The following is a 13,784-nucleotide window of genomic DNA, read 5'->3' on the forward strand; positions in this document are numbered from 1 at the left end:
ATTACACTAATAGACCATTCCTCCAATATGTTACCAGCTTTGTATAATCTTAATTATAATGTGATGTAAACAGACAAATACAAAATACATTTAGGTTAACATGAAACTGCACTATTGTAAAAATGTGTTTAAAGATTGTGCTTTTAAACAGTTTAGTGTGGGGAAAAGCCCAACAAGAGACAGGAATCGAGAATTAGCACCAGCTATACACTATATGCGTCGCATCAGACACATGCTCTGCCTGTGAATGTGTATGATTGCCTTCTCTCTGTCGAATAAATACATAAATAAATAAAAAATGGAGAATAGGTGACAGTATTATTTATTTGTTTATTATTTGTTTCTAGGTTAGATAAGACCAAATGCACTTTGAAATATATTAAGTGAATAATAATTCTCACATTCCTTCTTCTGTGATTGCCTTAGCCATCTGCTCCCTTACAAGGCCAGGTCTGGGCAGAGGTTTGAGTCTCCTGATGTAACTCTCTCTACTGATACTGGCTAGTGACCTTCTTTAGCTTAAAGCAGCCTCGCTAACACGTCTCTCAGTGAGCGATGAGTTAACAAATGATCCTGGAGGCAAACTAAGCAGCAGTGTCTAAATGCGCCTGACCCCCACCTTGAGGAGAAGGTTATTGATCAGCTGGCATCTGTAAGCACTATATGTTTCTGCTGGGCATCCATTGTAATTGGCGGAGAGAAATGTTAGTCCATCAGCGAGCGATGAGAGCGCTGATGGTGTTGTCCCTGAGACTTTCCGATCAGTGTCAGATCAGGACAGAGCTGGGTGACCTCCACAGCAGAGTTTATGTTATCTGCTGAGATGGGCTGGTGATTGCGGTCCAGCGTGTTATAACAGTCTGCCATTTTGTTGCGGAAACTGTTTTCAAGTGGACATTTATGAAACTGTTAAAAGTGTTTCCAGGAGTAAAACAAGGGAAGACATTAAAGTCTCCTCCTGAGAAATGTGAAACTTGTAGCCTTGTTATGTTGCCAACAGTCAGTTCCTCTCATTGATTTTTGTGGTGTGTAAGAATTTTAAGTGGTCTTTTCATATTTTCAGCAAGATTCAAATTGTTGTGGTTTTGTCCTTTAGCTTCTGGTGTTGCAGAATTTTTCACAAACCGATTTGTCGTTAGGACAAATGCCCTTTATAGACATTGCTGTCTCCATTTACCCTGGCTTGGTAGTGGTATAGAGTAAAATTTGTGGCTGCATGGAATTTCTACACAATTTCAGTTTCATAATTGGTAGCTTGTTTTACTTTAAAGCATTTAATAGGTTCACATTAAATCTATTTGTAAGTGTATTAATATAGCACTCAGATTAAAACTGTAGTAAAAATGCACTATTGAAATGAAAATACGTTCAACAATGCCTTTATCCAAGTCATCCATAAAACCTGTGAATTTGTGACCATGTTATTTTGTGTGTCCAAATGTCAGGCTCTGTCAGTTGCATATCTCTTTTTAAGTCAGCGCATTAAAGGCTGGCATTGAGCAGGGCACAGGGGGCTACATTTAGAGTAATGGCTTCCGAACAGGTAAACAGAGAGACAAGCAGACAAACTGAATTCAGAGTGCACCTCACTCATAAATTTCATTGCTCTAGCTTGGTCTTTTATGAGAGTTTCAGACTGTGCACAAGGCCATTGGCCAGCCAAACTTTCTTGTGTCTTATACAGCTCCTGCTGCTGCCGGCACTGACAAGAAAACTGTCAATTTACCCTTGAGCTTTAGAACAGCCTAACCAAGACTGACAGCTTAAGACCCCGAGTCGGCTCGTCCAACCTCTCTCAACCTCCCTGCTGCATAATGTTTTTAGGCAAATCAACTTAATGCAGGCCTCAACCTAAATACACATCTTTTTACTGGCTCTGCTACTAGACTGGCGATGTGTTCTGGTTTACTTTATACATAAACTTAAAGGTACAGTGATGCGCATCACCTGCATGATTGGAAAATAGAAATAGAAATGGAAATAGAGTTAAAAAGTTAAAAGCATACTCCAGAACATCTTTCATGGATCTAGATATGTCATATGTAGACAATTCTTGCAAAAGGAACATTATGTCCATGGAGACAAGCAGACCAAATGCAAGCCCGGTCACAATAAGGACTATGTCAGTGGAATAATCAATAATCAGTCTTTTATTTTAGTTTATATTTTGCTAAAAAAAAGTCACTTGGCTTTAAATAGATTACAGTTAATTTGATTTACAGCAATATTTAGTTATTGTTTGAGGAAATTGGGGTCAATTTGCAGTTAAAACACTTCTTGTTGACAGGTTATCTATTATCTCTTTTTCAGTTGAGGATCCTTTATCAGATCTTCACAAATGAGATTATTGATTACATGAGTGTGACAGTGTGGAGGGCTGAGGTGAGGTTAAGCATCTATCACTGAGAAAGTGGACACAAAACCTCTAAGTCCATTCACAAAAGCCAGCATCAATAACTTGACCTTTTATTCCATGGTGCACGTTTTTTCAAAAGGACACTTCTGTGTGTGGTATTTTTAATGTGGCCATGAAAGATACGCATTCATCACTGTGCCCCCAGGTTTTGCTGTACAAAGAGCAAAATGCATAGAAATTGAGTTTAAACGTATGTGCTGAAAACATCTTATACATTTGTAAAGCAATTCTTGAAACATGTTCCCATCGTGTAGCTAAATGACCTTCCCTGTTGCACAAGTTTTCATACAAGAATTCATTATTGATCGTCTCTTGCACAATGTTTTTTGTTTTCTAAAGCTATTGTTTACTACATTCTTCAGCAGGTCTGAGTTTAATTGAACAAATGTAAATGGGCTGTAGCTCTGTACTCCACTGGGATAATAAGGTAGAGGCACTCACTAGCCTCCCATCAAAACCCAAATGACTCCATGCCATGAATGAGCTAATGTGCTGTTTTATATTGATTATTCATTATGTTTACAGCATTTTTTGGTGGAAGGTTAGGCTTTACTATTGCTTGATCAGTTACCATTATGGCCATCAATCACTAGTCTGATCATACTCTATATACTGACCGTTTCAGATGTGCCCCAATATGAGCTGTATTTTTTATTTTTTTTATTCATCAACCTGAATGTCAAAATGCGCTCACAACCTATTTATGTATATCTTACACACTACCGAATACCACAATGTAAAGAAGAGTTCATATGTCAGTGGTCATAATATTTTTGCTTGATCTTAGTAACCATATATGTACAATAACACTGTGCCCCCAAAGCACATAGTATATCATGAATGCAGCAGTCTTTGTACAGAATATTTACAGTTGACAGTGGGTCATGTTTTACTTACTTTGCTCCACAGACCTCTGTGGTTGTGGATCCAGTGTATTTATCTTCAGTTGTCTTCTATTTATAACATCACATGGCTGCTGCCTGGAGCAACCACACTTCCTCTGAATGGATACAACTCTATTGTCATTGGGAGTTTATTCTCACCCTTTCGAGCCACTGTGATAGAAAATGCAGAGCTTCATCTACAAAATACATAGTGCCCATTCTCACTGAAATACAGTTCATAAATTCTGAGCTTTAAAAACAACCAAAGCTCCCCCTGAGTTTTCGTGCTAAATATTTTATTGTTAGAGGTGCCTTTAATCTTATCTTATCTCCTAACAGCTAGTGAGAGAAGTCACAGAGTTTACTCACATCAGTCAAATCCAGATACTTTATTTTTCTCATTTCAGTCATTATGCTTCTCATCTTCCCCTGGCTGCACTAAAGTCAATGAAATATTAACCATATCAAGTTGAGCACAGTTCATATATATCTACTAGCAAAATGTTATGATAATTTTCTTATGTGCACCAATATGGCAAACTATTTTCCAAAATGTATATCTTGTAGCCAGATCCCAATTTCAAGTTAATCGCATTTTTGTATTTCATTTTGACCCTTAACAGGTAAATAAAGTCGTCTGCTTCTTCCACATGAATAGTTAAATACAGCTTTCACTCACTTAGAGGCTTACAGCATCTGTGTCTGAGCTGACAACTGCACAAAATGGAAAAATGGTGGATTACAATATAATGCTGTGATCAAACTAGCAGGATTTTTACAGAAAAGAGATCACAATTCCATTTTATCACCACATTGCCCAGACCTAGCATAAAGTAACATAATAGTAATTTGGGTTGAGTATCAGTAGAAGTTGATGATACAATACATACGTCCTTGATATCGACACAGTGTGCTTTTGATTACAAACTGAACAATGCAGTTTAGTAAAAAATAAAGGCTTTTGCACCCATATTTGATCATCTGCAACATTTTCACAAAAATAAAACATTGATGGTGCATTTATTAATTGCAGATGAATGAAAACAACACAGTGCATTTTGTTTAATGCATGTTACTAACAAGAAGAATACAAACAACTGTTTCTTTGGTTATTGCTTATTCAACCATAATACAAGATCAGCATTTACTTGTACAAAGTAAATGTATGCTGTTTAATTGTTCTGAAAGCTCACCACATAATTAACAAGGCTGTGATACTAAAAGTCTTTATTAAACCTCTGGCCATGCAGTTTTTTATTTTATTTAGCCAGGAGGTCGAATTGAGATTCAGAATCTCTTTTTTTAGAGAGACCTGGCCAAGGCTACAGTGTGTTAATATGAAAATACAGAAATTTTAATAATCAAAAAAGTGAATGTCAAATGTATTGTATGAGCAAGTTCCATTACTTTAAACTAGAAACACAGTTGTAGAGCTGCTACAAAATAATTTCTAAAATATAAATACTCGATACAGCAGACCACAATATTGATACTGTATCATCAAAATAAACTATAAGATATTTTGATATTTTTGCACACCCCTGATATTAACTATGATGGCAATAGCTTGTTTGTTGGCTCTTTACACATAGGCGTGCTTTCACCTGTTGCCAGCTCATTACTTCGACCACTTTTGATTATATAAGTACTGATGACCTGCTGAGTATCTGACATGTTTTCTATTGTTAAATTACACTCTGTAACAAAATTGTAAGTCAATATGAAGGTTCACTACATGGTCTGTGTAAATATAAAGGAAAAACCCCAAGGAAAATGTTCAAAGATGTATGTTGTTTTTAGGTGGTGGATTTAATTATCATTTTCTAAAACCTGACTGTGTTGTGTTCTCTCTCAGGCTAACAGGGATGAATATTCCAGCACCGATCATTAGCAACAAAAACTGGCTGCGGCTGCATTTTGTGACAGAGAGCAACCACCGACACAAAGGCTTCAGGGCCCAGTATCAAGGTAGGACTGCATACTGATTGTGCATTTGAGATAAGAGCCCCCTATACTTGAAGGAAATGTGATCAGCTCAAGTAAAACAAACAGTAATTGCCAACATGTTTTGATCTTTGATAAGTGAATATTAAACAGTTGACTAATGCCCCTTGTCAAGAGAGGCTGGTTCATGCTGCAGACCACAGACTTCAAAGAGCTTTGCTAATGAAATGTTTGAGAAATGAATCAAAATTTCCATAAAAATTCAGCCCAGTTGTGTGTTTTTAACCTTTCATTGTTCTCTGGTCAGCTACAGGGGTCCTGTTTGATCCCTGGTGTAATTATATTGTAGATTTTTGACATACAGTGGATCAAAGACATAGAAAATATAAAGTTTTGATATATGGTACACTATTTATTGGCATTAGCTGTTTATACCTCAATACTATGACAACGGGTTGCATCATTTGGCTTTTGTGAAGTCTGTGCCCCCTGATGTGATTAATTAGACATCTTGTTATTCAGCTGCCCTTGCAATGTTTGTATTCCCTGTATAATGTATTGCCGGATCTGTGTTATCCACATACTCCACATAGGTGTTAGATATGTACTATAAGAACAATACAAATCCAAGAGAAATTAAAAACAATTAATGATGCAACTATTGACCACTGTCTGCAAGTGATGTTCAGTCATACATTATTTATGCCAAATCTAAATTTAATCCAGAGAAAGAATCTCTAATGTGTAGGGCTGCGAGATTAATCACAATCTAATCAAAACTGCAATTTGAATGGATGCAATTAGCAAATCTTTTTGTCTAATCTTTTTCTCAGTTCTTCTGGATGTGCTTAAAATGTGAACTTTGAGCAGCCATAAAGATAAATCACAAATCTTATCACAATGACAATGGCAAATCATGCAGTTTCTTCTCTAATAATAATAATAATAATCATAATAATCATAATAATATATTTTTTTACTCTTTGCTCTTAGTGAAAAGTTCTGGAGAGCTCAAATCCAGAGGAGTTAAAGTATTACCAGGAAAGGACAACACTAACAAACTTTCTTTGAGTAAGTTTTCACATTACATTTTTTTTTTATTGTAGTTTTTTTGGTTATTTTTTTTTTCATGGCAATGTCATTTTGCTATTTGATTTTGCAGATGGTTTTCATAGTGAAGACCACATAAAATACACAAGGCAGGCATAGATTGCAATTTTACATGATATAAAACATGATTTAACTGTAAGTAGGGCCTTTTGTTTACAAGTGAAGAAACAAAACCTACAAAGAGGATGTATATGAAACAAACACAAAAAATACATACGAGTGTACATTGTGCACATAAACATAATTGAAATGCCATCTTTTTTTTTGTTTTTTTACATAGCCAAATGCATGCTTCTACAACAGTTTATTATGACGTCCCAGTAGCTGTTCACATTGAGTAGACTCTCTACATGAAGACATATTTAAATACAAGTGCATTGTTTGAGCGTAAGCTGGATGATTGTGTTGATGGATTAGCTCAGATAAGAAATGTGTATTCAGAGTAATTTGTATATTTACTGGAGTGTTTTTATATAGCAGCCATGTTGAAAATGCAGTGACAGACGGTTTTCATAATGGCTTACTAATGTGTTAACAGTAGTGTTATGACCTGTCACAGTGGTGTCTATCACAGCTGCTTTACTTACTGCTCAGCACATTTTCCTACCTTATAGCATTTACAATTAAAGTGTCTGTCTTATTGTATAATTGTTTCTTTTCTCTATTCACAGTGAATGAAGGTGGTATAAAACAAGTGTCAAATTATTGCCCTGATCCCGGAGAGCCAGAGAATGGTAAAAGGGTTGGCTCTGACTTCAGGTAATGACAAACTAATGGATAGTTTATGCAAAATGGACTGAATAATTATAAATGTTAAAATACATGAGTATGACTTTATTGCACAGTTGTCAGTCATTCATTGTGCTCATTATCTCCTCAGCATCGGGGCAACGGCCCAGTTTACTTGTGATGAAGACCACGTGCTGCAGGGCTCCAAAACTATTATATGTCAGAGAGTGGCTGAGGTGTTTGCTGCTTGGAGCGACCACAGGCCTGTGTGCAAAGGTGAGTTGCCCACCAGCAGCTAATAAAAACAGTTTGATTAAGGCAGCGCCTGTGGATAGAGGCTGTATGCAGATAGAAGAAAGTTCATTTCTGTTAATTATGTATGAAAGCCTCTGCCGCAGCTCCCTACTTTCTCATTCCAAAATGCTCCAGTGTTTTTTTCGTTTTCAAAACACCTGAAGCACCTTTTACAATTTGATTAATGGAGGGACAGCTAAAAGACCCCGCTCTTCTGCACAAACAATGCATTACTTTTTCGTCATTGTACAACGTTGGACACTGAGTACTTTCCCCCATCCCCATTTTAGACTTCAAATCATTAGTACCTCTTGTTAGTTTGCATACTGAAAAAAATCACAAAAACACCAAAAACTGTATGGTTTAAGCCTACAGACCATGTTCATGAAGTTATGAACCAATATTTGTTTTTTGTGCAGTAAAAACGTGTGGCTCAAACCTACAAGGACCTTCAGGGACCTTCACATCACCCAACTTTCCCATTCAGTATGAGAGTAACTCCCAGTGTGTGTGGATCATCACTGCCAGTGACCCAAACAAGGTACTTTACTTTTGAGCAACATCTAAGCTCAACTGTGATCAAGAGTGTTTAAATCCTTACTTTATTTTACTATTTTTGGATCCTTACTATATATAGTACATGTTCAAAGCTATTTCTAGGACTGCATTGAAGGTGTTTACAATAATTTGTTCCTACCTCACATTAGCATCATTTTGCTGCATACATAATACGGCATTATTTTGCTGCATACATAACAATGCATCTTACAGTGGGTTACAGGGTTGTGAAGGTTACATTATACATTTATCTGCATGCTAAACAGTACTGTCTTATTATCTCATTTACATAGCTGAAGTAGATTGCATTCACCTCTTATTGGGCTGCTGAGTAACCCTGCTGTAGAAAAGCTGCCCTTGTAGTGAGAAGGATGTCCTCTGTAATAACAACTCTAGTGCAAACTACAAGTAAGAAACTCCCACTCACCCAGAGCATCGGAGACAGGCAGGTGCCAAAATAACAAACCATGTACCAAGCTCTGACACTTGGTTCATTAGTGATATTGTAGTCATTATGTTTTATGACTTATTATAATGAAGCCGTTACAGACTGGTGTTTTGTAGCATGATTTAATCACATTGACTGTTTTGCATGTGGGTTCTTTTTAAAAAAACATTTTATGCCATTGATTTCTGAGTAGGTGTAGTAAAAAGTGATTGAATATCATCATCTTCTTTCTCTGTCTCTGAATAATGAGGAGGAAGTCTTGGTTTTTACAGTATTGTTTGATCAAACAGACATCTGTCAGCAATGTAAAGACATATATAGGGACTATTCTCTTTATAGTCCTCAAACTCCAACAGCCACACACTATCTCAAAGTCTCTGAAGGAAATGAGCTATGGTATAGTACTCATAACATGCCACACTTTTCAGAATAATAGGACTAGTGTTTTTGATCATCTGACTGCTTCTTAATTAGAGTACAGGGATTTTGTTTAATGTTGGAACAGTTGTACTCTGTGGCTGTAGTTGGTTGAACATGATTATATCTACAACTTTATTCACATGCCAAATAAAACTTAATAAATCAGATTAACACAGTTCGTCACTAACAACCCAGCCAAGTCCAAAATGTCTTGTGCACTCTATTTGATGCTCCCTTGTAAATTGCGTGGTGTTAAGTAAGACATCTGATGTAATGTGCAGTTCACATAACAAACTAAATTAGAAAATAATAATAATCATGATGGCACCAGTCGAAAGCTCTGAAGACTTAGACAACCAAACTATTAATCCACAAGGGAAATTATTTGGACACAGTAGCTCACACATCACAATACAGTATAATAACAAAGAGCAAAAATATAATATTTTATAATAAATTCAAAATAAATAGCAACAATAGCAAGATACTGGTGTAATATAAGGCATAATTATATAAAAATGTATGTACAAATAAAAATAAAATATAGAATCAAGGCTTTTTAATACATTTAATATATTTTTTTTATGTAATACAGGTTATTCAGATCAATTTTGAGGAGTTTGATTTGGAAATTGGATATGATTCACTGACAATTGGTGATGGAGGGGAAGTAGGGGACTCCAAAACAATTATTCAAGTGTGAGTATCACATTGACTGCTAAAGCTCCGTATTCTTTGTTTTGTTTTCCAATGACCTCTTTGTCCTCCACTACACAGGCTGACGGGGAGCTTTGTCCCAGACCTGATCGTGAGCATGTCCCATCAGATGTGGCTCCACCTGCAGTCTGACGAGAGCGTGGGCTCCATTGGCTTCAAGATCAACTACAAAGGTAGAGCCATTAGCGATAGCATCTGTTAGTGTCTCTGTCCATGTCTGGCTATGTCCTTAAAGCACTGAACTAATTTTCTCCTCGAAACTTTTTAACCACACCATAACATAACACTTCCTGGACTTTTATAGATAACTTTAAGGCCCATATGAATAAATGCCTATGCAATGCCAAAAAGTAACTTTCTCCACTCTCTTTTCAGAAATTGACAAAGAAAGTTGTGGTGACCCAGGAACACCTCTCTACGGCTACCAGGAAGGCAGCGGCTTTTTAAATGGAGATGTTTTGCGTTTTGAATGTCAGTTTGGATTTGAGCTCATTGGAGAGAGGACCATAACATGCCAGAACAACAATCAGTGGTCGGCTAATATTCCAATTTGCATATGTGAGTACATTGTGCAGTTTTTATTGTTGATGGTAAAGTTCAATGTGACGCCCGGAAGTTTGAAAATGAATAGCATAGACTGTGTATAAAAAGCTAGATGGAAAATGTTGATTTGGGAATAAATATTTTGTTGCCAGTATTTTAGGAACATAACATGTATATTGCCATTAATTGTACATAACATTCTATATAACATTTTTAAACTTAGCCTATTTCTAACAACAGCTCATAAATCTGCTGAAAATTTCCAAGCAATTTCTTAAAAATATCTAATGGCCTTTAATGGATGTTAAAAATAAAAATGACCCACAAATATTTTCCTATGAGAATCACCATTTAACCTCTGTAATCCTCTCTGAAATTTGGCAGTCAGTACTACAAAGCTAGACATTTTTCATATTACAAAACAGCTTGTACATTTAGCCAATTCCTCGCATTGCTCTGCTTACAGTCGCTTTCTGCAACTTCACAACCCCCCAGGGACCAGATTCAGCACTGTCCCCACCTTGCTGAACTGCATTATACAGTATCAGCAGCACAGTTTTATGATTTTTGCTCTTGTTATTATTATGGCCAAATCTCATAGTGGGACCTTTGTTTCTTAGATAATGGCCCCTATAAAATTCCTTGTGCCTGCGCTGAATCAATAATAATATGTTTTGTTAATCCCTTGCCCTGCAGTCCCTTGTTTCTCCAACTTCACGGCTCCTATGGGAACAGTGCTGTCGCCCGATTACCCAGAAGGCTATGGGAATAATCTGAACTGTGTGTGGCTGATCATCTCTGAGCCAGGGTCTAGAATACACTTGGCCTTCAACGATTTCGACTTGGAGCCTCCCTATGACTTCCTCACGATCAAAGATGGAGACCAGAGCGGAGCCACCATCCTGGGGCGCTTCTCTGGGGCTGAAGTGCCGTCCCACCTCACCTCCAACAGTAATGTGCTGCAGCTGGAGTTTCAGGCAGATCACTCCATGTCAGGAAGAGGATTCAATATCACCTATAGTAGTAAGTCACAATAGACTGAAATGATGAATTGTATGACACAAACTTAAAAGAGGACGTTTGGGGACGTTGAATCGATTGTTATGAGCCTGAAGCCATGTTATGACAGCGTTTCCTTACCCAAAGTTATATTTCAATATATCGATTCATGTTTGTTTGAGTAATCCTGCATTGTTTTTCACTTGAGTGCTCTTAAAATTTTCTGTTTTCACCTTTCATCATTTCTACCCAGTGCTCTGTACTTACTTGTGATTGTTTTACAAAATAATCTGACTCCATATAGATTTCAAAAAATGTTGCATAGCTATTTTTCAAAAACAAAAACAAGTCGATGAAAATCCTCTCTGTGCTATGGTGAAATGTCAGGCGGAGCTTCTGATTTCTAATGTTTTTAATAGTGCTTCTTTCTATTAGTAAGGTGTTTTAAATCAATATTGGTGTTTACAGTGAACATGTTATAGTTTAGTACTAAATACCTAAAAAAAGCATAATAGGTTTCCCGTAATTCAATTTCTAAGACTAGTTGTTTGACAGTTTATAGAACAAATATCCAATATCCTGATAACATGCAGACATATCATGTGTTGATATCTTGCTATATTTATTGCTTGGTGTTGTCGAATAATGCAGAAGGAAATGAAAGGCTTAGCAAACAGCTTACAGTGCACTTATTGTATCTACATTTCACATATCAATCTTCCATCCAATCCATCTAGCCACCATGCCTGACACTGAGACCCCAGCGACCACACGCTACCAGCAATGTAGACAGAAATAGACTTATGTTATGTGTGTTTGAAGATGGAAAATGTTAAGTATTAGCAGTATTCTATTTAGGCACCATTATTCTGAGTTATCATAATGCTTTAGCTCAGTTCCCAGACCATTTTTCCCAGACAAAGCTTCCATTGCTCAGTTACAGTACCATTTGTCACTTCCTCTCTCCCTCATCACCAGCGTTTGGTCGTAACGAGTGCCCTGACCCCGGAGTGCCTCTGAACGCCCGGCGCTTTGGGGACAGTTTCCAGCTGGGCAGCTCCATCTCAGTGGTCTGTGATGAGGGCTTTATCAAGACACAGGGAGCTGACACCATCACCTGCCATCTGGAGGACGGCAAAGTCATGTGGAGCGGGCTCATACCCAAATGTGAAGGTAAGAACGCTGATGTGAAAATACAAGTGGGAGTATTAAAGGCAAAGTTATGTCTTGGTGAATTCATTATGTGTTCTGAATGTTTTGTGCTAGAATTTCATTTTGTAGAATATGTCTGTAATGAAGTTCACCCATACTGTATATTATTTGAAGCTGTTTATTTATTTATTATTTTCATTTTCTTTATACATTTTTAAAAAATTGCATTTTGACCTACTCTTTCCTCTCCCTGTGTCTGCAGCTCCCTGCGGAGGCCACTACTCGGGGCCGTCCGGAGTGATCCTGTCCCCTGGGTGGCCGGGATACTATAAAGACTCCCTGAGCTGTGAGTGGGTCATCGAGGCTGAGCTGGGACGCTCCATCAAGATCAGCTTTGACAGGTCAGTTTGACAGCGCTGTCACAACTCAGCTCTGAAAACAAAGATTCACAAAAAACACAGGCTTAAACTAACATGTTGAGTAGTCCCATGTATTTTATATATTTATAGTGACCACTTTTATATAACGTAGTGTGGCTCCACCCTACAATTGTAGGCAAGGCAAGTTTATTTGTATAGCACAAAGTAATTCAAAGTACTTTACAGAATATGAAATAAAATATAATCACAATACAAACAAATAAAAATTAAAAAAAATAAAATTAAGAGAGAGAGAGATTAAATTAGAGAGAGGAGTGCAGAATGAAAAATGAAAAACCTTTCAGTCATAAGCATAGCTAAACAGAACGGTAGAGGCCCGTCTCACATCTTCAGGAAGACTGTTCCAGGTTTTAGCTGCATGAATCTGAAATGCTGTCTCCCCGTGTTTAGTCCTGACTCTGGGCACCAGCAGGAGACCGGTCCCTGAGCTCTTCAGAGTTCGAGGTGGTTCATAAGGCACTAACATGTCACAGATGTATTTTGGTGCTCGGCCATGAAGAGACTTGTACACAAGCAGAGCCGCTTTAAAGTCTATTCTCTGAGCCACAGGAAACCAGTGCAGAGACCTGAGCACAGGACTTATGTGCTCGTACTTCCTAGTTTGAGTCAGGACCCAAGCTACAGCATTCTGGACGTACTGCAGCGTCTCACAGCTCGTTTGGAGAGGCCAGTGAGAGGCCGTTACAGTAGTCTGACCTACAGGAGACAAATGTAAGGATAAGTCTCTCCAAGTCTGCTTTAGACAGTATACCTTTGATTTTTGCTATGTTTTTAGAAGGTAAAAGGCTGCAAATGTTATTGATTTGATGTGGCTGTTAAAGTTCAAGTCTGAGTCCATTATTACCCCTAGATTTCTAGTCTGATTTGAAGGTTTTAGAGAGAGAGACTGGAGATGCCTGCTGACACTGTCTCTTTGTTTCTGTGGACCAAACACTATGACTTCTGTCTTATCTGAGTTTAGCTGGTGAAAGTTGTTTTGCATCCACACACTGATCTGTTGGATGCAGTGGCAGAGTGAGTCATCTTCATAGTTGTGGTAGGACACATTATTGCTGCATATTAACTGGCCTAACGGTGACAGTAGCTCAATTGGTTGAGAGTTTTATCCAATGATCAGAAGGCTCATGATT

At 37.6% G+C, this 13,784-nt stretch overlaps 1 protein-coding gene across 1 annotated transcript in view; it reads left to right on the forward strand.

Moving 5' to 3' along the window:
* LOC110171456 (CUB and sushi domain-containing protein 3-like) overlaps positions 1 to 13,784 on the forward strand; it is a 188,561-nt gene that overhangs the window by 64,877 nt on the left and 109,900 nt on the right. The window contains exons 7-17 of the mRNA XM_020937169.2: positions 5,156 to 5,268; positions 6,238 to 6,315; positions 7,026 to 7,113; positions 7,235 to 7,359; positions 7,797 to 7,918; positions 9,399 to 9,502; positions 9,581 to 9,693; positions 9,896 to 10,078; positions 10,760 to 11,086; positions 12,041 to 12,235; positions 12,477 to 12,615. Of these exons, the coding sequence (XP_020792828.1) occupies positions 5,156 to 5,268; positions 6,238 to 6,315; positions 7,026 to 7,113; positions 7,235 to 7,359; positions 7,797 to 7,918; positions 9,399 to 9,502; positions 9,581 to 9,693; positions 9,896 to 10,078; positions 10,760 to 11,086; positions 12,041 to 12,235; positions 12,477 to 12,615 (1,587 nt within the window). The remainder of the gene's footprint in view (positions 1 to 5,155; positions 5,269 to 6,237; positions 6,316 to 7,025; positions 7,114 to 7,234; positions 7,360 to 7,796; positions 7,919 to 9,398; positions 9,503 to 9,580; positions 9,694 to 9,895; positions 10,079 to 10,759; positions 11,087 to 12,040; positions 12,236 to 12,476; positions 12,616 to 13,784) is intronic.

This window comes from Boleophthalmus pectinirostris, unplaced genomic scaffold (assembly GCF_026225935.1).
Source record: "Boleophthalmus pectinirostris isolate CB_2022bp ecotype Guang Dong unplaced genomic scaffold, ASM2622593v1 HiC_scaffold_6, whole genome shotgun sequence".
NCBI classification, from domain to species: domain Eukaryota; kingdom Metazoa; phylum Chordata; class Actinopteri; order Gobiiformes; family Gobiidae; genus Boleophthalmus; species Boleophthalmus pectinirostris.